We start from the raw sequence: 25,508 nt of genomic DNA on the forward strand, positions 1-25,508 counted from the left end.
TTCTCCACCAACTCCAGGGCAGGCCTTCAGTCCGCGTGAAGAGGCTGGCCCGGAGGAGGGCAGCGCGGGCCACCCCTCACACGGGCGGCCACGGGAGCGCACGGGGGTCGGCGGGCTCGGAGACGCTGCGAGCTGTGCCGGGCTTCCGCCACGTCGGGCTCAGGTTAATCGCGGTCACGTCTGCTAGGACTGGGGGGCCAGGCGCCTGCGAGGTAGTCCACACTCTACTGTCTCAGGGAGAGAGCGGAGTGGGTGTGCGCCTGCAAAGCAGCTGTGGGGCAGCTGCGGGACACTCAACGTCCCTCCCTCGGTCGGCGGCCGGAAGGGCCGGCACAGCCCGCGGCTCTCCTGACGCGCCCGGCAGCACTGGAAGGTGACGTGCCCAGCGAGGAGATGGCAGAGACCCTCCGTTCGCTGGCCGACTGACCTCTAAGTCCGGTCGTAAGGCCTACAGCGGAAGCAGCCCCAAGGGCTTCCTCGTCATCTCCAAAAAATTAAAGGCTAGAGTTTCCCTGAACTCTCAGGGCCTGATGGTTAGGTCACCGTTGACAGGGGGTGAACAACCCAAACCTGACTCAGGGACAGGGGACGAGGGCACGTCTTACCTTTAAGTCTCTATGAACAATAAACTTCTGGTGACAGTACTGCACAGCAGACACTATCTGGAAGGAAGGAAGAAGGGTTAGGCGAGGGGCACCCGAGGGCGGGATGGCGGACCTGCGATCCGGTGACCTAGTTCCAAGCTGCCACATAGATAAGCAAAGCCCGAAGGACCCTCCACAGCCCACTTAGAGACAGGCAGCTCCTCCTCGTATGCCAAATCCCAAAGGGGCAGAGGTGGGGCCCACACTCCGCACAGGGAGCCACACCCACCTGGCGGAATTTGGCTCGAGCCTCTTTTTCTTTCATCCTGCCATGAGCCACCAGGTAATCAAACACCTCTCCTGCAAGACACAGGGGTGGGGTCTAGGTCGGAGCTTACCGGGGCCGGGGAACACGGGGGCCCGTGGGAAGAGGTGGTTCCACACCTACCTCCGCTAGCGTACTCCATGACAAGGTAGAGAGTTTTTTCAGTCTCGATCACTTCAAATAACTTAACTGCAACAGAAAGGGCCAAGCCGTGAGTCAGAGAAGTAGGAGGGGCCACACGCTGAGCCCTAACGTGAACAGGGGCATCCCGGGGATGAAAGGTCCCCCCACCCCGCCCCTGCCACAAGGGCAAGCTCCTCTCGTGGCAGCCACACTGCTAAGAAGAGCCCAGGGTGCCAGGGGCAGGGCTGGATCTTGAGCTGGGCATCCCCAGAGGCATCCTCAAAGACTCCCGACTCCAGAAAGCACTGCCTCGGGGAGGGACACAGGCTGGGAAGTGGAGCCGTGCTGTGGAGGAGGAAGGAAGGAAGGAACGGCATCTGGTTCTCACCTATGTTGGGATGATTCAAAACCTTCATTATTCTTACTTCACGGAATAGCTGGAAAATAAAATACCAGGGGTCACGCTTGCTTCACTTGCTCCCCTCAGGTCCCCTCCAAACGGAGCCACTGTTTGAATTCTTTTCCCAAGAGAGAAAACAGGCAGAGGAAAGAAATGGGGCAGCCGTCCAGGTCCCCCATGCCTGTCCCTGATGGCTGAGAAGTAGGTGAAGGGGAACGAGAGCAGAAGCGTCGGCAGGAGGAAAGCTGGGCTCTAGCGACTTGCACCCTGGGGTTCAGCATCTGGCTAAAGCGGCCAAGTGTCCTCTGTTGCAGTCTCCCCAAATCCAACCCCCAAAGAGCAGACGGGTTTGGCTGGGTGCCTCTGAAGGAGGGAGCGTGAGCCCGTGTACATGAATATTCAGAACCAGGGCTGCTGCTAAAGTTCAGTGACAAAACAGCCTCCAGCTTGGTCTGTGTGAAGGGGTGGGGGCTGGCAGGGGGGTCCCCACCATCTTCTGGTTTACAGAAGTCAGAGGGCTCTGCACTGGTGGGCAGGCCCTTCTCTCCTGGGCCTCTGGGGTGGTGACAGAAGAAGCCGCTCCTATATATAGCTGATGCCAATTTTAATCAAGCCCACCTCCACACACTCACGCTCTCTTTGTGAAACAAAATCAGGGACTCCAAAGCATGTATTTCCATAAAGAAAGATGACAGAAACGAACTCCATCCCCTCTGCGGGGGCCAGAGAACTGGAGGTGGGATCTTGGTAACTTCCAGGCCTCACCGTTTGCACAAAGAGCAGAAGTAGTTGTTTGCATTTTGTTGTTTTTTGGGGGGGTGGGGGGTGGGAAGGGGAGGAGAGGTCTCTCCAGGACCTCTGGAGATAATTCAGGATACAGTTCATGGAATAAAGTGAACACGGTTTTTTTGTTTTTTGTTTTCCCTTTAAGGAGGTCCGAGAGCTTTTGTGAGCTGAAAAGGAAGAGACGGGCTTTCCAATCTTCAGGAATCTGATTCTGAACTTGGCTCCCTTTTCATGTTAGAGCCCAGGTTTCTCTTGCTTTCTTCCCTGGTCCAGCAGTTGTCTTGGATGAGAGGCAAAAAGTCCTGGACGCCACCTCAGGGGTGGTAAGCAACACTGAAATGGGGCTGGAGGCACCTGCCCGGGTTCTTCCCCTGAGGGCACCCACTTGGCCTGGAAGGGACACTCTCTGGGAGAACATGGAGTTTTCTGAGCTCAGCTGAGAACCCTGAGGGGGCTAGATTCTTCAGTGTTGTCCTTCCTACGGATCACTGCTGGGATCAGACTTAAACAGAGTGATTCGGCCAGAATCAGACTGGCCTTGGTAACAGAGTGTGTTAAAAGGCTTTTAAATTGGCTACGTTTGTCCGGGATTGGTGCCTTCCAGCCAGTCAGGAAGAGGCAAGGAGGAAAGAGAGGTAGGAAATAAGATGGCCAGGCTGACTCTGGCAGTTATCATATGACAGGCTGGACCGCACCAAAGACCAAATGGCCCACACCAAGCTGGCTCCTACTCTGTAGGCTCTGAGCCAACATGTCAAGAGTAGCCCTCTTTCCCTTTCTTCGGGAAAGCCCCAAGCAGGAAAGCCCTGGTGATGACAGCAATGTTTCCTCTAAACCAAAGAACCTTGAGGGGATCCCGGGGCTTGAGTGAGCATCAACCAGGAAACACTTTGCTTTTGACTGCCAGCGTGTCAAGGCACCTCAACCTCCACACCGTAATTCTGTGAATGCCTCTCTCAATACCAGCCCCCAAGCCCTAGTCCTAAGCTTCTCAATCTCACTGTAGTTGACTGTTGGCATGAGGTTATGCCCTCTCTTAAATAACAGGGTGCTCCTGAAAAGAAAATTTCAGCTTACCTCGTGAGAGAACCAGGTGAAGCAAGATCAGAAAATCTGAGCCAGGGTCAGCTGGAGTATGGGGGCACAAGGAAATCTGACTGACCTGAACAGGGGAGGCTTTTGGGGAGCCAGACGGGAGACTTCCTCTTTCCCCCAACTGCTGGAGCCCAGCATGGGAGGAGAGAGCAGAGAGTGTCCAGCTCTACGTCAACCCATCACTGGCCAGCTGTCTCATTCTGCAAATCAAAGCCTCCTTTTCGCGTTCCTACCAGCTCTTCATAGTTTCCCGACCGGGGGGGTATGTGTTCCCACCTGGAGGACTCCCCTGATCAGCTAAGACTGACCTCAGTTTCCCACCGTAAATAAAGGAGGGAAGAAAAAGTTCAACCTCATCTAGCGAACACTACATGTGGATGACTCTGTGACTTTTAGCCAAGAGAAGCCTAGGAGTGAGAAGGCAAACTGGGACTACCTGTCCTTTATCTGCACAAACTGTCAGGGGCTTGAAACTGGAGTCGAGCTTCTAAAAACCCAACCTTCTATACTCATCCCCTAAAAGGCTGCTGGCACAGAATCTGGTGGCAGGCTCCCTGCCCCCTCTTATCCCTGTGCTTCTAGAGCCACTCCCCTGGATCGTTCTAGATCTTGGAATCACCAAACGCATGTTTCTAGAAATGGCTAGGAACGTTGTGTTTTTGCATAGGGCCACAGGCCAGCAGATGACACGATGCAGGAAGTAGGTCAGACAGGCCAAATGGCAGGGAAGGGCAGAAAGACTTCTAAAGAGCCAGTGCCCGTGGCCAGGAAGCCTACCCAGGGGGAGTCAATGCAGTGGATCCCATCAGAGCCCCACAGGTAGCAGAGCCACAGAGCACTGGGGACAGTGAAAAGACGAAGAGATTTTAAAAATGGGGATTCAAGGGGAGGCCCACATGGGATCACTGACCCCTGATGAGAGGTTTAGAAACGAACAGAAGATGTTATATGCTTACTTTCTGGAGGCTGGAGGAGTTCAGTTGAGTCTTGTCAATGATCTTCACAGCTACCTGCACATGAGACAAAAAGCCCAAGTTTCCCTCTCTGAACAGGAGACCCAGGACTCGACTCTCCCTCCTCCTCTAACCCCATCCCCGTCAACACATCTATCTGTCCAGATTTCATTTCCAGCTGACAAATAAGAGGTGGCTGTGGCAGCAGTCCCACTGCTACCTCCTGGGTGCCAACAGTTGGGGGGTGCGGCCACGTCCCACGGCCCGTCCCCAGAGCTCACCTCCTTCCCGGTCAGGATGTGCCGGGCCAGCTTCACCTTGGCGAAGTTGCCCTTGCCGATGGTCTTAAGGAGCCGGTAGTTGCCGATATGGGGCTGCTCGTCAGCAGAGGCGGCTGAGTTGCGGCCCCGCAGCATGTTGGACTTACTGCTGGGCTTGGGGTCAAGGTGTCCCAAGGTGGGCTGTGGGGTGGAAACACACACACCTTTCAGGACGCTGACTTCTCAGTTCCCCTTATCGTTGCCCTTAGCTCTCCGCAAAAAGCCTAAGAGGCTGGGGCGGAGGTGGGTGGGGAGGGGCGGACGGCAGGGGGCTGGCAGGCAGGCAGAGTCAGAAGGCCGTGGGGGGAGGAGGAGGAGATAAGGAGCGCCGGTCTTCAGTGCCAACATCCCGTGGGCGTGGGAGCCCGGGCCCTGCACCGCAGGGCGGTGCAGTCGGCCCTTAACAACCCACCAGCCCTCCACGTCCTGCGGGAGAGCGCCTCCTACTGCTCGCCCAGCTGCCTCTTCATGCCGTGAGGCTGCGCAGCAGAACATCAGAATTCCTTCCCCGCACTCAGCGCCATGCCGCCCTTCACCTTCACCTTTAGCATTTGTCACTTTACACCGATTTGCCGTCCATCCCGTTGAGACGGGAGCGCATGAAGGCGGGCGTACGTCATTTACTCACTGATACATCCCAGCCCCTACACGATCTGAATTCTGGGAGATGCTCACTCAAACACCTGCGCAACGAACACGCTGAATGACAGGGTCTGAGCAAGGCAACCGTCTGCCCTCCCGGGACGACCCGCAGCTCGGGCCAACGGTGTGAGGACGCAGAGATGACAGCAACGGCACTGAACAGCTCCGCATACGTGACACAAAAAGGGTGCAACCCAGACGAACGCACACGTGTCCACGAAGACTTGTGTGTTCCTCAGAGGGCTAAACCCGGAGTCACCGTGTGACCCGGCAGTGCCACTGCCAGGTGCAGCACATCACAGAAGTGGAAACAGACGTCCACACAAAAACTCATACACCAGTGCCTGCTGGGAACAGCCCACATTCACAACAGCCAAAAAGGGGAAACAACACAAACGTCTGTCAGTTGGCAAACGGACGGACACACTGCAGGATATCCACGTGGTGGAATATTCGTTGGCAATCAGAAGAAATGAAGCAGTGACACGCGCTACAACACGGACAGACCCTGAAAACCTTCCACTACGTGAATAAAGCTGGTCACAAAGGACCACGTATTGTATGAGCCCATCTATTTGAGACGTTGAGAACAGGCAAATCCAGAGAGACAGAAAGATCAGTCTAGGGCTGAGGAGGGTGGAGATTTAGGGGGGACAACTAAGGGGTACGAGGTTTCTTTCTGTGAGAACGAAAATCTCCTAATGAAATGTTGGTTGTGGTGACGGATACACAGCTCTGTGAATTTACTCAAAGCCAGTTACTTGTACACCTTCAATGGATAAATTGTGGGGCGCCTGGCTGGCTCAGTTGGTCGAGTGTCCGACTCTTGGTTTCGGCTCAGGTCACGATCCCTGGGTGGTGGGATCGGCCCCACGTTGGGCTCTGTGCTGAGCATGGAGTCCGCTTAAGGTTTTCGCTCTCGCCCCCTCTGCCCCTCTCCTTGTGCACACTCTCAAATAAAAGTAAAAGTAAAAAATAAAATAAATGGGTGGACTGTATGGCATGGGAACGGGTGAATACAAGTGCTGGGAGTCTGGTGTGATCTTGTTTGGAGCCCCACTTTTACTCTCAAAGACCACCAGATGCCCTCACTCCCACATACTGGGGCAAAATGCGGCCAGAGCCTCGTCCTAGAACCATCCAGAGCTACCTTGACAAGTCTGTGTGGAGACAGCGTGGAGGAGAGCGGGGTGACCAGAAGCGTGTGAGTCAAAGTTCTTCCTTTCATGGCCCCCTGGGGCTGTAATGAAGCCCTTCAAAACCACAGAGGAAAGAAATGACTTGCTACCACCCAAAGAACTGTCCAGGGTTTCTCGAAGAAGCTTGCTTCCCTAACCAGATGCTTTCAAGGCAGAAAAACAATAACACAAAGCAAATACCCTGCTACTGACGGTTCCCCCTTCTTCCTTGCCATCAAGGAAGGCCTTTTTTTTCTCTTTGCATGGTAGCTGCTGGCTGATTTGGGGTAAACTGTCTGACTCGGATCCTGAAAGCTCATGGATTTAGGCCTTCGAGGAGAAAAAAGACCCCGTGCCTATGGCAGCTTTTGAAGGGAAAGGTTCCTGACATCTCAGCAGAGTCCCTTTTAACCTCTTTTGCCCTTTAGGGAGTGTTCTCTCTCCTGCAAGTCCTCACCAGTCAGGTCCTCAAAGCCTTTGCTGTCTGCCCACTCCAGCCCACCCAACTCTCTTGGCCTCTGTGCTTCAGACACCCGGTTGCTCACTTAAACCTGGTTGGTCCTCAGTGTTTGCTAGAACAGATTTTCTTTTTCTTTCTTTCTTCTTTTTTTGTTAATGTTTATTTTTTTGAGAGAGAGTGCAAGCAGGGGAGGGGCAGAAAGAGAGAGAGGGTGAGGGACAGAGGATCCCGAGCAGGCTCTGCGCTGACAGCAGAGAGCCCGATATGGGACTCGAACTCACAAGCCATGAGATCATGACCTGAGTCAAACTCGGGACACTCAACCGACTGAGCCACCCGGGCGCCCCTAAGACCAATAGGTTTTCAAACATCTGTTTTTTACCCTGCCAAAGCAACTGTAGGATTCACATCCCTTGGAGACAAGGACATTCCTCGGCCCTGCTGGTACTTGCCTTTGGCTCAGTCTACCAAAGGGTACCCTGAGCCCCGTCCATCAGGGTCCTGAAGGTCTGGCCTCCATGGCCTACCTCTTCTCAGTCCCATCCTCCCAGCAAGTGCTGCTAGACTGTCTGCTCTCGACCTGGCCTGCCTCAGAGGGCGTGACAGGGGAGACCTTCCCTCTGCCCTAGCTCTCACAAGAGGAAGATGGGTGGGAAAGTGTCCTCGGCAACCACCAATTCACCTCCTGACTTTGTCCCTCCCCTCTTTTCTGAGGATCCGAGGACTTGGCAGACTCAAAGTCCTCAAAATTTGTAACAGGAATTTAGCGTACACTTGAAGGTTTGGGCCCTCTGCCCCTCTGAAGCCAAATCTGGGAATCCCACTGTCCTTCTTGACTTCTGCTCTGCCCATCCCTCTTGGTGTCCCTGGCTCCAGGGGCTGGTCACTGCGGTACAACAGGATGGCTTTCCCCGCCAGGCTCAGCTGCGCACTGGGCCTCAAAACGTCAACTAAACACAAGAGGGGCCCTGCCATCCACCTCCCTCCTTTCAGGGGTCGAGAGGTGTGGTTACGAGTGCAAATGCCAGAGACAAATCCTAAATCTGCCAATTACTCAACACATGCTAACTTTATTATTATCAACACCACCCTTAAGAGGGAGATGAGAGTAAAAAGGGTGAAGGAAACCATCCAAAAGATGACCAGTGCACGGTGATTCCACACATCTGGGTCAGGAGATGGTCTAGCGGGGGCCGAGGAGCTCTGCCCAGCAGAACTAGGTTCAAGTCCTGGCTCCCCTACTTACTGGTATTAGTTTTCTCATCTGTAAAGTGGTGATAAAATATTCCCAACTTCACTTGAAGTGAGAGAACACACATAAAATGCTTTATCCAGTACAGCATGAAGAGCGACCCGTATCGCAATTATTTTTAGTTCCCAAATACTATTGTCTTTGTCAACAAGACTTTCACCTCTTAGTGGAGCCCTCCTAGCCTGCACCAGCACCTCCAGCCTTCACGGGAGGCAACTAGACAGGACAGCCGTGAAGGGCTGGTTCCAAGCCGGGCATCCGGGACAGAGGGAAGGTTCTGCTTGTCCAGGACCCAGAGAAGCAGAGAACAGGGGCTGTGCTCTTTGATCCCCTGCTCCCAAATTCACCCACTCGCCTTTCAGGACCGAATCACCCAACTCTCAGGACTCAAAAGAGCATAGCCGTCCCTCCCTTTCGCCTCTTCTCTGAGACACAGCAGGGATGGGGGGGGGGAGGGGGCCAGGGTGAGGAGAGCCCAGGGGAGGAAGTGAAGAAAGGAGAAAGGGAGTGGAGAAAAGAGAAAGTCTCCAGTTGAAAACGTTTCTTGGACCGAGGCCCCATGTGAGGTGGCCGCCCTGAAGGCTAAAGTGGAGGTAAGGGCATGGAGACCGTCTGTCTCTTCCACGGTCCTGACTAGGCCCACTCAGCGCAGACCCAGATCTCACCACTGTGTGGGGGGCTGGGGACTGGCTGCCCTTCCAGGCCCCCCCATAGCCCCCAGGGTTTCGCTAAATCCACACTCTTCCCTCCACCTCTGTCCTCCTTGCTCACAGTAAGGTAGGAACACCAGACATCCCCAAAGCTCTGGCCCACAGCGTACCACAGGCAGACCCTAAAAATCTGAGCATGTCTGTTGCAAGTTGACAGCATGGCTCTCAGGCAGCTTTTGGAAAGAACAGGGGGTTGCCCTGTGAGACAGTATCTGGGACCAAGGGCAGACCACACAGGTTACTCAAGCACTCTTGACTCAGAAGCAGGACTTGAACCGCTTCGGGGGCTCAACAGATGGTGGAATGTAGAACCCAGGGAGAAGAGAAAGGGCCTTCTATCCAGTGGGCCCTTCAACCTGGGATCTCCAAACTCAGCCTTAGGCGTGTTGCCAGGTTCGCCCGGAAGACAGCCTCCACCCCGGAGGCCCAGCGCTGACTCAGGTAGGCAGGGCCCCTTCCCTAATGCTGGGGGTTCCTACCAACAGTGCTCCCCGAGAATGGCTCATGCTGTGGGGCTGGGCATTCAGGCCTGGCCTCAAGTGTCCTGAGACTTCCCCAGGACTCGGAAGGGTGACAAGCAGGCACTCCCTGGCCAGAGGCACAGTATGCCTGGGCCCCATGGGAGGAAGAAAAGGGTCCCCTGGGCACTGGCCCCGGGCGGCCGGCCGCCCCAGATCCCAGTCTCCCACGGGTGCACCCTCCCTGGTTCTCCTCTCACCCTGGGGGGCGCCTGCTGACTCAACCCGTGGAGACTCTTCTGGTATTTGCCCCCTCTTCCCTTCCCAGCCAGTGCCTCTTTCCATGAATTTTACTACCTGTGCTAGCGCCTGGCTCCACTTAGCAATTCTTTAAAGATCCTGTGTTTGGGTGGGAGGGAGGAGGGAGGATGGGGGCAATCCTACAGCAGAGAAGGGGAAAACATACCCGGCTGGAGAAAGGGACAAGGACTACCGGCAGCTTCCATTCAGCGGAGCCCACAGCAGAACCTGTCAGGCAGCGAGGGCAAAGTACAGAGGCCGGGAAGAGCCAGGCCCAGGGCGGGGGCTGCCGGCTCTGCCAGCCACCCTTACTCAGCCGAAGCAGGCGACACCTTCCACCACCTCCTCAGTGAAAAACAGTGAAGCAGCCAGGCCTGAGCAGCTCCTGCCTGGGAACCTGGACTGTGTCGCAACCGAAACCACCAGTAGCAGAGGGAGACCGGGCTTGGCAAGGAGAGCAACAGGGACGAAAAGCCCCACAGCTTCCCGCAGGCCAGGGCCTGGTGGCCAGAAAATGCACGCCGTCCCGGGACACTACACCGGGAGCAAGGTGGGAGGAAAGGGGCAGGAAGGGAAGGGGAAGGAAGGCAGACAGAGAGAGAGAAAGAGGCGGGTTTAGATCAACTTCCTTCTCCCTTCCCCTCCCCCTCCCCGGAAGCGGGCTGCCCCACCCTCCCCAAGGTGCTTTGCCGGGTAACAGCTGGGAGAGGGTGAGGAGCCTCACTCCAGCCAGGGCGGTCATAAAAGTCCTTCTCTCACCCGCAGCAGGTGGGACCTGGGTAGGGGCTCCAATTGGCTGGGAGGCGTGTGCGTGCATCAGGCGTGCCGACCCAGAGAGCAGCAGCCTTGCTGCTGGACCGGCAAACTACCCGCGGAGAACAAGGCGGGGGTTAAGCAGAAACCAGCCATCCAACAGTGGCAGATGGACCTCCTGCTTCACAAAAAGCAGTGTTTAACTTAGAAAACGCATAATCCACTTAGACATAAAATATTCTGGACATCATTTCAGGGAGTTCTGGGACCCCGTGAAGAAGCCCCTTTAGAGGTCGATGGGTTCTAGACTAAAAACCTTCGTCACTGATACAGAATGAGGCATTTAATCCTACAACTTGCCCAAAAGATGGAGAACCAACCAAATGTCCCTCTGAGTCCCTTCCAGCCCTGCTTCTGGGAGTCCATCCCTAGGCTCCTGCCTAACCTCCTGGTAGTCTCCATCACCGCCCCCCTCCCACCCCAACGATACTGTTTTAAGAACTTGGAGGGCTGGGGGCAGCAGGGATGCCGGAGCTCATGCCTTCCCCCTGCAAAGCCCTGCTGTCTGGGCACCTGCTTAACATGGGGCTCCTGGAGACCCCCCTTGTCTGAGTTCTGAGTCCTGGGCACACCTTTCTTCTGGCTCCCAGATCTACTTCGAATTCCTTCCATTTCTCCGGTTAGGATCTTTCCCACTAAGAAACTCTTGAGAGATCTCATGCTGGTAGGCCATAAACCCCTCTATGGAAGGGCAAACGAAGGCTCCTCTGTGCATCCCCCCCGCCCCGCCCAGCACCTGAGCACAGATCCCAGGGAGACCACACTACTCAGTGTTCACCTAACACATGAGCCCTGGCCAACAGATTTGATGTTTCTGACACTACCTTCTGCTGCCACGTATTTCCTACGCTCCCCACCCTTATAGGTAGCATCCTCACGTTACATGTGAGAAACTGAAGCACAGAAGGTGTGAGACTTGCCCAAGGTCCCACGGCCTCCCAGCACAGAGCGGGACTGGAGCCCAGGGCTTCCGTGTCCACGCCACCACTTGCCTGTTCCTCACGGTCCCCTTTGTTGGCTTCTCATCAACCTTTCTTGATGCCTGATCTGTCTTATTTCCCCCCAAAGAAGGTAAGTCCCTGGCTCTGCCTCTCCATGCTAGGAGGAGGGGAGAGATGCCTAGGGCAGCAGGAAAGCCAGTGTCTGGCTCAGGCCATTGCCACAGGGCTATTGTGAGGGTGTCCCCAGGGGGGCCCGTAGCACGCCCTGCTCTCACCCCTCTGGACCCTCGGCTCGGGCTTGCCTGCGACCACTCAGAGGATCAGACAGGATCAAATGGCTTCATTTATCTAGTCCCTAGGGTTTTGTAATGTGACAGAAGGACTGTTTCCTCAATCCTGTTTGTGGGAAGCAGTAAGGGGTTCTGTAAACTGAGGAAGTACCGAGCTAACACAGAGGCTGGGGAGAAATGGGTATGACTGAGCTGGCAAGTCACGTGGACGTGGTGAATCGCTAGTTCTTTCACCCTTCCTCCCTCACTGCATCCAGGAGCCTTCCTTGCATCCTTTAGTCCTGAGCAACTGTCACCCTCAACTGCCAAGAGTCAATAAACCAGAGGAGCATTGTGGGTAGGAGGCATCGTATAAGGCTTCGGTAAGCACTGACCCGTAGAGAGGTGGGATGCGTCCTCCTCACCCCCAAATTACTCCCCCAGGGGGACCCCCCCATGTTCCCTTAATGCCCTGGTGTGGAAGGGAGGTGGTGCCGTGTCAAAAGGTTGCTCCCTCTTTCCGGCCACGGCAGGTGCCTCCCCCATAAAGGAGACCTGCGGGAGCCTACGGCAGAAGCACAAAGTCAAAAGCAAGGTGGTTCACTGCCCTTTAGCTCTTTGAGCTGCAAGTCTCACCCCAAGGCAGGGAGACCAGCACTGCGGCCTGGGCCAGGAGGGGAGCGGCCTGGAGGCCTCAAAGCAGCCACGGCAGAGGTCAGCAGCATGTGCCCGCGAAGAGGTCAGCACCGACCCAGCACCTCCAGCTCGCTCCCCTTCACACACGAGAGCCACAATGCCATGAGCGTGCCTCAAATCTCCTGCCTTTGCAGCCACTTGAAATGCTGGGCTCTTCCCCAAACAGGTGGATTCTACTGAGCAACCAGAGCTTTGCAAGCGTCCAGTACCTCATCCCTGAGAATTTGCTCACTGGGGTCTTGGGCTCGATCTCAGTCCCCAGTTACCACTGCTGACTCAGCAAGCCTCTGTTGAGTGCCTACCTCTGGAGCCAGGGCCAGTTGCAAAGTTCGGAGAGAGCTGGTTCCTGCCTTCTAGGAGTTTAGAGGAGGGAACTGTCTAGCAGATTCACCACAGTATCTCTGCTTACTTAGCAAAGGAGGCGGGAGAGCACGGCAGAGCTCCAGGCGGGTCTGGGGTGGGAGCCCTGCCTTTGCTCCTTACTAGTTCACCGAGCACGACCAAGATTCCTTGACTTCTCTAGATCTCAGCTTCCTCGTTTGGGACATGTGGACACCAGCTGCACCCACTTCACAAGATCGGCATGAAGACAAAATGAAGAAACCCACGCCAGTGTGGACCACAGCACCCATTGTGCAGCGAGGTCTTGACAACGTTTCCTACAATCTCATTTTACTTTCGGGGAGGAACCTGCTTCCCCTCTCAAGGAGTCCTCTGAGCCCTGAGAAGAGCTGTCATCTGTCATCGCTACAGACTTGACCACAAACACCACCGCAGTAAAGCTGGTATTGCTTCTGGAATAAGGAAAAGTCCAATTTCTACCACAGCTGGGTTGTCGGGCAAAAGGACCCTCTTTCCTAACATAAAACCACTCTTGCCAAGGGGAGCGGGTGAATGAGAAGGCAGCCACGCCTCCGGCCTCTAAGGAGCCCAGAAGACGAGGAAGGTGTGCCTGCTCTTCCCTTCCTCATGGGTTCCTTAACTCCTTCCTCCCAGAAAAGGTCCAAGAAACAGCCGACATACCAGTACCACATGGTGCCAAGGGCTGGGGGAAGCTCTCATTGCCAGCCTCACACTCCACTCGGCGCCGCCCGTACCAGTGGGTTCCCGTAACCATGGAGACCAACAAGTTCCTCCATATCACAGGAAAGTCAGCCTGCCAGCAGCCCAGGGCTCTGGGGGAGGCAGGAGACAGCCTGCCGCAGAAGGGTTTGGCTCACTTTACAGAGGATTGATGGAGACCAACCAGTGCGGCTGAGGTGTCCGGGCCTCCCTCTTCCTTCCTGTCCTTTGCCTAGTAGTTTCTGTTTCTGTGTGGCACGCTGTCCGGCTGGACGCAGCATGGTGGGAAGGGGAGTCACTCTGGAGTCACAGGTCCGCGGTGGGACCCCAGCCCCACCGCTCTGGCTGCCGGCTGGGAAGGGTTCGAACCGTGGTGTGTAAGCGCCATCCAGGCGCATGCACACCAAGGGCAAGGCTCCAGCTATCATGTAACGTCTTCTTTTGAAGGGATCCAGGGCAGTACACGCTCTCATCCCTAGGTTAGCCCAAATCCTTTTGTTCAAAGAATCAGCCCAACACCTTCTCAGCAGAGAGTGATCTCTCCCTTCTCTGGCTCTCACAGCGCCCTGTCGGTACCCATTCATCTCTTGTGACCGTGCGTCTCCACGCCTGAACCTCCCGGAGCTCTGAGAGGTCAGAGACGGCGTCTCGCTCGCTTTCGTACGCCCTCGGTGCCTAAGGGTGCCTGTGCCCAGCTGGCCCACGTTGAAATAGTTGAGGAATAAAAACAGTGCCAGTGTTTGATCCTTACAGCCACCCTCTTGGAAGCCAAGACAAAGGCAGAAGGAAGATCAGAACCTCTTGCCAAAGACCCTTTTCTCCTCTTTCAAGGCAGCTGCTGCCCTTTGAAGTTGCTGGCTACCGTCTGGCCTTCCCACCAGACAACGCTCTGAAGGGAGGGCCCTGGTGTGTTCACGGCCCACAACAATGCCTCTAGCACAGAGCAGGAGTATTCGATAGGTACTGAATGAATGCGTGCGTATGAATGAATAAAGGAGGAGATGTGTGGGGGCATCTTCATGACGGTCTCTGGGACCCACACCAGTAACTCCCATCTGTGTCCTCTGCAGACAACACCCAAGCGGGCAGGGAGCCACAAGACCCCCTCTCCCAAGAATGGAGGACATCTATGGAGCGTTCTTTCCATTAACAGGCGGTGACGAGGCCCTCGGTGCTCCTTCCTCCCCCAAAGCTGGAGGTAAAGGTGGTCACCAGGGTGAACTGGAGGCAGACTCGGAATACGGGCACAGCCAGGGATGGGACAGCCGACGCCCGCATGCTCCCATCCCCGACCCCCTCAAACCAGCCCGAGCCTTCTGTTCACCACACAGGGGGAGCCCTCCGCTCCAAACTTCCTGATGCCCAACAACCACTGGGCCCGCTTGGCCATCAAAACCACTGTGTCTTGCTGGGGCGGTGCGATGCAGCTCGAGCCATTCGAAGAGCTACCAATTTGGGGAGGTGACCGTGACTCGTAGGGGACACTTACTGTGTGCCACACTCAGACAGCTCTGCTTTAATATTTCCTCCTTGGACCAACGTCATGACTGCAGGGCCCTGTCAACCCCAGAATGCCAAAACGATTCACCCATACACACCTGCCTCCTGTCCTGCTGCACAAATCGGCATTCCCCCCTGCCCCCCCCCCCCCCACTCCCCAAGCTGCCTCCTGTTACAGAAAAGCAAAGGAACTAAAAACGGCAGCTGGGGAGCTCAGTTGACTCACCCGGCATAATCATCTCCTCCCAGAATCTCCCATCTTCTCCTGGGGTTTTTGCCAACACAAAGTAAAAAAGAAGCACGAGATCTTAAAAAAGAAAAACAAAACAAAACAAAAAAAACAACAACAACAAGAAAAAAACCTCTCTCAGCGTTTATGCAACAGCCTATCTACCTGGGTGCAGATTTAACCCCTTGTCTCTGCCGTTTCCAACATGGTTTTCTTATAACTTTTTTTTTTTTTTTTTTTTTTGCTGAGGAGCAGACCCAGCCCCAGGCTGGGAAACAGGCCTTCTGGGTCCTGTCCAGTTCCAGCTCCACACTGGAAGGTGCTGAATAAGACATGTGCCTCCTTCCACTGCAGCTTCCCCTGGAAGTGGAAAAAAGACTGCCTTCCTACTCCTCCGGTTTCAAAGAGGGTGTTGGAGGAGGAGGAGGAGGAGGAGGAGGAAGTATCAGAAAAAACACCGGGCTGACGCTTGCTGCCCCAGAAGTCACCACAGCCAGGGGTCAGAGCTCACGCAGGAGAAGAAGTAAGAGAAAGCACCTAAGGCTGTCACCGCCTCGAAACCGTTCCCACCTGGCCGGGCTGCCGTGTGGCTGTTCCACTTACAGGACCATCAAAAATCCAACCGGCCGCTCTCTGCACGAGCAAACCAAACCCCCGCCGGGCTGCGCCCGCTCACAGGCCAAGGCGTCATCTTCCTCCTCCAGCAGATCGTCAGGAACGCAAGCGGGTGAGGGCCGCCGAGCTGTTTCTGGCGCCTCTTGACAATGAGTCCGATCAGCTAAAATTAAGAATTTGGACTCACTTGTCCCTTAGAGCAATCACGGGAGCGAGTGTGGCTCTCAGACCACCTTTCTGGGTGGGAAGTGGCGTCTGTGTTTTTGTCTTTGTCCCTTGATATCCAGAAGGACAACTTACTTTTTCTAATAGACGGTGCGACAGCACTACAAACTGAGAGCGCTTCCACAAGGCACATGCAAACAAACCTGCTGCAGCACGTTAGCCAAGGGATCTCCAACTTACCAAAAGTTCCGTTCGTTCGGAGAAGGAACAAATGGTGGCTGTCTCAGGCCGGCTTGTGAGGGCCCACCATTGTGTCTGAAGTAGTGGGTTATCCGTACGTAAGATGCGAACCATAGTCCGGAACAGGAAAATTAACTCAGTTCTACCTCGGGACCCAGGAACGTATCTTTGCTCCCCACAAGCAGCACGGGCGGCAGAAACCAAGGCTTGGTAACCTTCAAACCCTGGGTGAGGGCCTAAAACAAGAGGACCTGAGCTGGCGGAGGGGGCTTCAAAGCATCCGGCATGTTTGCGTAGGAGGGAGGGAATGCGAAATGAACCCAGGCAGAGGTGAGAAAAGAGGCTGGAGTTTCAAAAGGAATTTTGAGTGGGTACTGCCTTCTAGGAGAGAAGGGATAACTACGAAAGGCCAGGTAGGAGAACCTCCAGTTCCAGTTGGAGAGAGAAGAAAAGGGAACCTGGGACCGTCCCTTGACACATCAGGGGCCAGTGTTCTTTAGAACAGTCTCTTTGTTTGGCACCTGAAGCTGGGGATGTACTTCCTGTAAAAGTCACTGGGCCCACTGCTGCCACTATGGCCTCAACCCTGGGACTGCTGGACCCTATTACTAAGTGGCCATGACCTGGGCAGGTGCCTTGGCTAGCTGGCCAGATGTTTGGAAGAGGACTCATTTGTCAGAAGTGAGGTGGACTGGGCACCTGGGTGGCTCGGTCGGTTGAGCGTCCGACGTGGGCTCCGGTCATGATCTCGAGGTGCATGGGTTCAAGCCCCACATCGGGCTCGCTGCTGTCAGCCTGTCAGCGCAGAGCCCGCTCTGGATCCTCTGTCCCCCTCTCTCTGCCCCTCCACTGCTCGCACTCTCCCCAAAATAAAACATATATGTATATATATAAAGTTAGGTGGAGAAGGCTGGAAAGTTTGTCAGGGACGCTTGTGTACATGTCAGCTTGTAACTTTAGGCCCAGGTGTCCCCTAAAGCCAAACACTGCTCCTCCTCTGGCGGCAATGGCAGCTCTACTCAGGGCATCCTAGTTGGTGGGGCTGACCTAGGGAGCAGAGTGTATATATAGTAAATGAAATGACAGCCATTATCCATTACAAGTGCCTCCTTAAAAAGCGCTTTTTTACACTTTAATTCATCTTTTCAAAGTCCGAGGAAAGAGTCTGAGCTTTCTGAGCTCTGACACGAACCTGGGAGGAGGGCTCTTTGGTACGGATTAGCTCAGTGCCGGTGGAAGCCCTCGGGAACTAGAACCACCCCCGATTAACAGGTGGTGCTGGAGAAGAAAGGGGCCACTGCCGGGCACAGACTGCAGACAAGAGAATGCTGGTTATTCTGAAGGAGGCAGGCAGTCAAGTCTTTAGCTCTTCACCTCCGAATTCACCTAGAGAGGGCAGGGAAGAAAGGGTGCCTACCAAGGCAAACAGACCCTCCCCAACAAATCCCGAAGGGCGGCCCTATTGCCAACAGGCACGCTGGCCTAAACAAAGATCTGAAGATTGGGAGGGAAATGCCACCCAGGATACCTCCGATCAGACGAAGCTAGCCGGGCAGCAAGAGGCCACTGCTGCTCATTCTGTTGTTCTATCTAGTCCATGCACCCACCACAGACAAAGACCCCAAAGGCATAAGGGGGTTCCTACCAAGAGAAAACAAAAGGTATGAGGTCAGAATTGTCGAAATATCAAACCCCATCCAAAATACTTAGAACAATGCCTGGCATGTAATACATGCTCACGACATGCTAGCTATTATCACTATAATTCCACATGCTTTCTCAACTTACTCTGTAGGTTACCAGAAAAAGATAGGAGTTTTGGCTTTAACTTCTTTACCCAATGTTCATCAAAAATGCTCTCTATCTCCAAAAAGAGATAGATCTTTCCAAACTGGCCCGGGAGAGCTCTTGAGATGAAGACCACATTCTGGTCATCTGTTGGCACGGCCTGGACTTGGGTTTTTCTGGCAGAGCCAGCGAAGGCTCCAGCAGCTCAACTGTTTTATCCCTTCCATAAAAGGCCACTCTGCTCTCCCCTGGTAAGAAGCACATTCAACACACAGATCCCACCCTAGGAAGATCCAGAGTATATCCCGCGATTCCCGAGGTATACGATGTCAGCAATGTTCCCAAAATTTTCCAGATACATGAACCTCTGCAAGTCAACAGTCACAAGGAGAAATGGGACAGATATTTAAGAAACAGACACAACTCACACACAGTGTGGCCACAGTCCCTGCTATGCACTGAGTGCTGCCTCTTCAGTAGTGAGGCGAGGGAGACCTGCATGGGGCGGGTGGGGGGTGGGGGGCGGCCGCGGTGAAAATGCAGCTGCACCCCGGCTCCTGGGCGCCTCTGGCTCAGAGGCTCGGCGGCCTTCTGTGGCGGCCAGGCTCCCACCACCAGCTGTCCTTCGCACAACACAACAAAATCACTGTTTGGGAAGATGGGATTTTCGGTGCCGGGTTCTGTATCCATGAAGGAGCCTGCATCTGTCTCAGGGGCAGCTTCCTGAAACAGCTGCGTGTCCGGGGGCCCCCCGCAGCCAGGATTTGAGATACAGGAGAAAGATAAATGAGACACCAGAAGTAGGAATTCAGGAACAGTAAAAGCAAGAAGGAACGAAACTGCTTCTCACTCTTACCCCACGGGAGTGGACTCTTCCTACTGCTCCCCACTAAGGAATCACACCCCCACCCCCACTGACAGCAGTCTCTGCTCATCCATGGGGGATATACTCCAGGACCCCCAGTAGATGCCTGGAGCCACAGACAGTACCAAACCCTACATACAGCTGAGCCTTGAACTGCGCGGGTCCATTTATACACGGATTTTTTTCCGACACAGTACAGTACTATGTATTTTTTCTTCTTTTGACTTATTTATCTTGAGAGAGACACAGTGTGTGTCCATGAAAGCACGCAGGTGCGCACCAGAGCACGCAGGTGCACACGTTGGGGGAGGGGGAGGGACAGAGGGAGAGGAAGAGGAAGAGAGAGACTCCCAAGCAGGCTCCTCGCTGCAAGGAACTCCAAACTCACGAACCCACAAGATCATGACCTGAACCGAAATCAAGAGCTGGACGCTTAACTGACTGAGACATCCAGGTGCCCTTTTCTTATGACTTTCTTAGTGACATTTTCTTTTCTCCAGTTTATTGTTAAGAATACACTTGGGGCGCCTGGGTGGCTCAGTCGGTTAAGCGTCCGACTTCGGCTCAGGTCACGATCTCGCTGTCGCTGAGTTTGAGCCCCGTGTCGGGCTTTGTGCTGACAGCTCAGAGCCTGGAGCCTATTTCAGATTCTGTGTCTCCCTCTTTCTCTCTCCTCCCCCGCTCATGCTCTGTCTCTCTCTTCTCAAAAAAAAAAAAAATAAATAAATAAACGTTTAAAAAAAAAAGAATACACTATATTACATATAAAACATACAAAATATGGGTTAATCAACTGTTCATATGATCCGTAAGGTCAACAGTAGGCTGCAGGTAGTTAAGTTCTGGGAGAGTCAAAAAATGACATACAGATTTGACTCTGTGGGGGTCAGTACCCTTAACACCTACGCTGTTGAAGGGTCAACCATATACTGTGAATTTTCCTATACATGCACACCTATGGTAAGTCTGATTTATAAACTAAGCACAGTAAGAGGCTGACAACAATAACTAATAATAAAAAGAAACAATTTAAACAGTATACTGTAATAGAACTCATGTGAATGTGCTCTCTCAAAATACCTTCCAGTACTGTATTCCCCCTTCTTGTCAGGATGTGAGATGATACAATGCCTACGTGGTGAGACGAAATGAGGTGAAGGATGTAGACATTGTGACACAGGGTTAGGCTACTACTGACCTTCCAACGATAGGTCAGAAGATCATCTGCTTCTGGACCGAGGGTGACCAGGGGCTACTGAAACCGCAGAAAGCAAAACTGAGTAAGGGCGGGGGTGCAGGGGTGGGGGGGACCACCATACCTTCCCCGGCCAACCCAGGCGTCCTCCTGGCGTCTCCACCTCTTTACTGACAGCTCTGCTCTGCCACGTCAAGTGACCATGGTATCTAAAGCTGATGCTGGTTACCCCATGAGGAGATAACCAAGGTCATGTGAGCTGGCCCCACACACGTTCTGAAAACTGCACTTGTTTATAGGCAAGAGGATTAAAACGACCCGTCAGGGGAGGGAAGGGGGCAAACCCTGTACACAGGGCAAGCGAGCACTGGCAACACAGCATAGAGGCCTCCCGCCAAGAAATCGTTCACTCAAATATAAAGCAGAAATCTCTCACCAAACGCCAAACCAGCTAACTATGCCAAATGCCACTTATGATCCAGTGACCTTGAGACAGTACTCAATTTTTCCAACGTTCTTTACATGAAAGGTTAATGTTATTGGGGGGGGGGGGCAGTGGGAGAGACTAGAGGGATGGACAACACGGGACCCCGGGAAGACCCCCATACTAAATTCATGTCCAAGCAAAGCCTTTCTGGCCCGCCAAGAATTGTCTGAGGTATAGGGTTTGTGCACAGAGAGAGGTTTTCGTAGGGAAATCTGGATTAAAAAAGCACTCAGTTTTCAGATGCCTAAAGCCCAATCAGAAGTCAAACCACCCAAACACAACTTCCTATGACCATTTCTTCCATTTCTTGCCCCACTCAAAGTCAGAATCTGAGGACAAATTAGGTACAGCTCCAGGGCAGAAGGGCTCAGGCAGCAGGGAGCCGGGGGACCATATTGGGATCATCCTCCGTAATCAGAGGGTCAACTTGACAATGATAGCACTGGCCGCAAGACACAGAAAGGAGGAGGGGAGAGCCGTCAGCACCTGAGCCTGTGGCTCCAGGCAGTCTAAACTCTGGACAGCTATGCTGCAGAGCAGCTCTGCGAAAGGAGATTCTCCCTTGCTCCTCTCCAAAGCCATTTGTCACAGCCCCTAAATAACCAATCCTCCCCTCTCAGCAAGCCTGGGCTACTCTGGTCTGGTCTCTGCCTCAGGCACTTGAGCCTTAGCAGCAAGAAGATGTTTCCATTTGGGAGAGCAGCTACCGTTCCTAACCTTCCGCTCACAATCGTGCCGAGGTCAGGGAAGATACACCCCTCCTACGAAAACTGAAGGTAGTTGTCCAGCTTAGGAACTAAGAAACCTGGCTCAGGGAAAAGAGGGATATTGTGCTGCAAGGGATTCCAAGAATATCCTCCCCGAACCATCCATCAAGCTCTTCTGGAGAGCTGGGGTGTTCAGAAGTGCTTTCCATTTCCCCATGTGTTAGATAAGGGGGTGGGCCTTGGGTAGACACACCCCTGGCTGGGTCACCATCTCCTCTTAAGGAGTCCTGGTCTCCCTAACCCCAGAGTGAGTCCACACCTGCCACAGAGAGCCGGCCGGAGATGGTAATGTGCTCCGGAGTTCACATACTCACACGTGCATTAATCTTTCTCCAGATAGCTGCCTTCATGTGGGGCGATGAGCCGGGCTCAGTCCCGCTTGGAGGCTGCTTGGAGCCTCTGAGGCGGTCACTCCAGTTTGGTTGGCAGTGTTGGGGGTGGGACAGGGGAGGGGGAGGAGGGGGAAGAGGAGGAAGAGGAGGGAGAGGAGGGAGAGTACGATCCTCTATTTTCAAGCCCCGCCCCTAAAACCAGGGAGGGAAGCAGCGGAGTTGCCCCCGTGGGCAGGCTCCAATCTCTGGGTACTACAGAGCCAACCAGCTGCAGAAGGAACTTTGGGGAACGTGCACATCAAACACACTGGGAAAAGGAGGGGAAACCAACACGGGTAGAAGTGAATTGGTCTCCTGCCAAGAACTTTGAATGGTACTCCCATCAGAACTAGAACATAACAGGGGGTGGGCAGGTTCATGGTCCCTGGGGAAAGACAGGAAGGGAAACAGTAAAAGCCAGGTTGGCACTGGAACAAAACTCACTCCCTGGCAGGAGAGGGGACAGCCCAGCTGTCTGCAGGGCAGTGTCCATATGTGGTCAGAAGCAAAACGCTGTCCCATTACACCTTTGAGGCGGACAGCCCACCAAGCTCTAACCTTAGGTCAATTTTCACACGCTTCCCCGGCTGTGCCTTGAACCCTGCAGTCTGGAGCATGGCCATTTCTACAACTTTGTAAGTTAAGGTCTCCCACTCGAGCACTTGATGACAGGCAGAAAGGGAGTGGACTCTCTCTGGCTGTGTAGTACAAGCTAATCTGTGACCAAGGGTAGAGCAGAAGCCACAGATGACAGCCCCTCCCACAGGGAGGGAAGAGCTCCTCCTTCGCCGGGGCGGAGCACAAGGCTGCCACGGAGAGGTGCTGTTTAGCGACAGAAATATGAGGCAGGAGGCACGGCCACCAGGTACTTCCTCTTTCTCAACACTGGCCCACTGGCTGACGTAGACAGCCTCAGGAAAGCCTGCAGAACCTCGGGTGGCAGCGATGGCCCGTGAGTCATTCCCCCCAAAGAAAAGGGAAATCGGTCCTGACCCCAGGGCCTGAAGAAGCTCCAAGTGTCCTTGGCCAGGCTGCTCTGAAGTCAAAGCCAGAGTCATCCCACCAGGACTACAGCCTCAGCCTCCTCTCCACCCGCACCAGCACATAAAAACACCAGTCCAGTCTCTCCCTCTACAACATGGGGTGGGGGGAGCCAGCAGTAATCTCAGCAGGGCACCCAGCACTGGCAACAGGAAGTGACGGCTTCAATTTCAAAGTACCCCTTATACACACATGACTAATAATTATATATCTGTGTGCACACGTATGTGTGTATACGTGTGTGTAAAATGTCTACGTATGTATACGTATGTATATACATACAACTGATTTTCAGACTAGACCCACACGGTTTCTGGACTTTTCCTTCGGCTGCATAATGAGCTGGCTGGCTCCCTTTCCTTACCTGCAGCTCCAGCCTGGCCCTCGTCCCTTCCTAGAGTCTCACTCTGGGCTCCAGCCAACTGTCTTCAAATGTAGAATGTTCTCTCAGACCTCCAGGCCTTTGCTACAGCCTCCCACCGCCTGGGACACTTTCCATCCATCATCCACTCCCATTCTTCTTCCTGGTCAGCCTCGGCTCACACATCACTCCATCCCTGCTCCATCCCTCTGACTTCACAAGGTCGTTGTCACAGAACTTCAAGCCTCTTGGTGCAAGGACTTCACTGCTTGGGGAAGGGCCTACTTCACAACTCTTGGTGGCTGCCTTGTTCAGTTACGCAAGGCTGAGAGAGCGGCCTGAGGGGGAAATTCCAGGACTGGGGTCATTTCTGTGTCCTCGGTGCCTAGGCATACCCGGCACCTAACAGGCTCTCCGTAAATGCCTTCCTGATTCACGAGGAAAAGTCAGGGTCAGGGTCCTCCTGCTTTTTCCGGAGTCTCCCGACCTGATAGCTCTTAGCACACCTGGGCTCCAACCCGGGTCAGGACTATAATGCTGGTGCCCGTTGCTTTAAATCCGTTCCCTGCGGCCTTCTGGCACCTCTGTGGCCAAAGTCTCTGGCAGGATTTCAGAACTCATCTCCGGTGTGTGGAGCTGGGGCCTGCTGCCCTTCCACTTGTCCTTTCCCGGCCTCCCTTCCGCCAGGAGGTCTGCAGGTTAGCCCCTACACAGGCCTTCCACAGGAATGCCTCTGAAGCAGAAGCGACGCGGGTATACTGCCAAGGTCCCCGGGAGGGTGACCCTAGACACGGCCCCCCGCAAACAAATGATATTACCCTGAGTGAGTCATTCACCCTCTCGGGATTTGTGTTCCCCCCACTTATAAAAGGGAGGGTCTGCCCTGTGGAGGCCTGAGGGCTTTCGGTGCCTCTGTGCTCGTAGGCCTTCCAGCCCCATCCCTGAGACTGCAGCAGGAAGTGGGCATGGTCCACACGTCCCGAAGACCACATCCTGACCTTGGCTTATATCGGCTCAAGCTACCTCAGTCTGGCTCCGTAAGTCAACCCCATCTAATATGCCTTGGACACCAGGCTCACACACTGGAGAATGTCTCCTGCCTAGGGCTGAAAACAAATTCAAGTTAACCCAGGTGACTCCCCCAGACTTAGAAACATAGTGTGCCCTAGGGAAGGACCCTCTCCCTCCCCCTAGACTTCATTTACCCACAATTTACAAGCTCCTCAACCCTCCCAGCCTCTTTGCCTACCAGGAGCGTGGCTACAAGGCACAGGGAAAGGCACCATGACACAGAGTCTATTTCCAGCAGGCCCCGGGGCCCTGCACACTGGGTGTGAGCAGTGCCGAGGAGACACAATGCTGGTAGGTGTGTGGCACCCCCCTCCCCCACCCTGCAGCCCGATCCCCCAGTAGCCTGATTCCTCTGGGAGCTCCTGGGTGGGAGCTCCCCACCTGACTGCCAGGGCAGGCGCCCCATGAGGAGAAACTGGCTTGGCAAAGCCCCCAGGCAGCGGTTTCAGCCTCCCAGCTCAGAGTAAGGGGAGGGGGAGGGGGGCCAAGCAGACCGGTCGAGCAGGTCCAGATGCCACCACCCTGGGCTAGGGCCTTGGGTAGGGGCTCCAAGACAGAAGATTCAGAAGTCAGGTGGAGATCTCACACTGAGTCACAAAGACCAGGGAATCAAGAAGAGAGGAGAAAACGGTCTTCCACCATCTCATCCTTGCCCTGCCCACATCGGTCCTGGAAAACACTGCCCGGATATCATAGCTCTTGGTCAATTCAGAAAAGCAACTGATCTGCCCTGAGACGCTCAAAGACAAATCTGGGTTCTCATCATCACCGGGCGCTGAGGTGGTGTGAAATGAGTTCTTCCTGTGCCACGCTCCTGCGCTTTTCTCCCACTATAAATAACTCCAGCCTTCTGATACGGACCGCATGACCTGTCCAACTCTGGACAAGATCCCCAACACTCAGTGTACCTCTCTCTGTTCAACCATCCAAAAGAGGGGAGGATGAGGCCAACTGAACCAGAAGCCCCTATGTAGCCAGAGATGCTGTGTGTCAGAGGCAAGAACGGAGCTCCCCCAAAGCCAGGAGGGCCTGCTTCCTGGCTCTGGTCCCTGCTTCAGGAAGCCAGACAGGGTTTCCTCAGCAGCAGGTTCTCCCCATGCACTTTCCTCTCTGGGTTCTTAACACAACCCAGTAACAGAGTTAATTTTCTCCTCATCCCCTCGTCCTGAAAAAGCTGTTCTCTGTAGTCATTATTACACCTACAAAGACACAAATGAAGACTTGTGACTTCTGTGTCCAAAAACCAGACAGAGAGAGGTCGGATTTACAAATCAGTACGGACACACGCTCCCAAGGGTAGCTGTAAGTAAATAATGCCCATTTTATAATTTTTCTGACTTTTTATTTCACAATTGAGAGATGACCTTGCACGAAGCACTCCAAGACTCTGGGGGAAGAGGGTACACAGAAAAGGATAAAAACAGCTCAGACTTCAAAAGAGCTGAT

At 54.2% G+C, this 25,508-nt stretch overlaps 1 protein-coding gene across 8 annotated transcripts in view; it reads right to left on the reverse strand.

The window, feature by feature from the left end:
• MARK2 (microtubule affinity regulating kinase 2) overlaps window positions 1-25,508 on the reverse strand; it is a 58,199-nt gene that overhangs the window by 11,873 nt on the left and 20,818 nt on the right. For 6 of the 8 annotated variants that reach the window (XM_027045643.2, XM_027045649.2, XM_027045650.2 and 3 more), the window contains 6 exons: window positions 4,548-4,727; window positions 4,270-4,323; window positions 1,421-1,469; window positions 1,033-1,098; window positions 874-944; window positions 606-662 (listed from right to left, as the gene is read on the reverse strand). In XM_027045643.2, coding sequence (XP_026901444.1) covers window positions 606-662; window positions 874-944; window positions 1,033-1,098; window positions 1,421-1,469; window positions 4,270-4,323; window positions 4,548-4,727 — 477 coding nt within the window. Of the gene's footprint in view, window positions 1-605; window positions 663-873; window positions 945-1,032; window positions 1,099-1,420; window positions 1,470-4,269; window positions 4,324-4,547; window positions 4,728-9,752; window positions 11,410-15,093; window positions 16,085-25,508 lie in introns of those variants that run through there. The other 2 variants (XM_053203015.1, XM_027045646.2) reach the window with 2 other exon arrangements.

Source organism: Acinonyx jubatus, chromosome D1 (genome assembly GCF_027475565.1).
Source record: "Acinonyx jubatus isolate Ajub_Pintada_27869175 chromosome D1, VMU_Ajub_asm_v1.0, whole genome shotgun sequence".
NCBI classification, from domain to species: Eukaryota; Metazoa; Chordata; class Mammalia; order Carnivora; family Felidae; genus Acinonyx; species Acinonyx jubatus.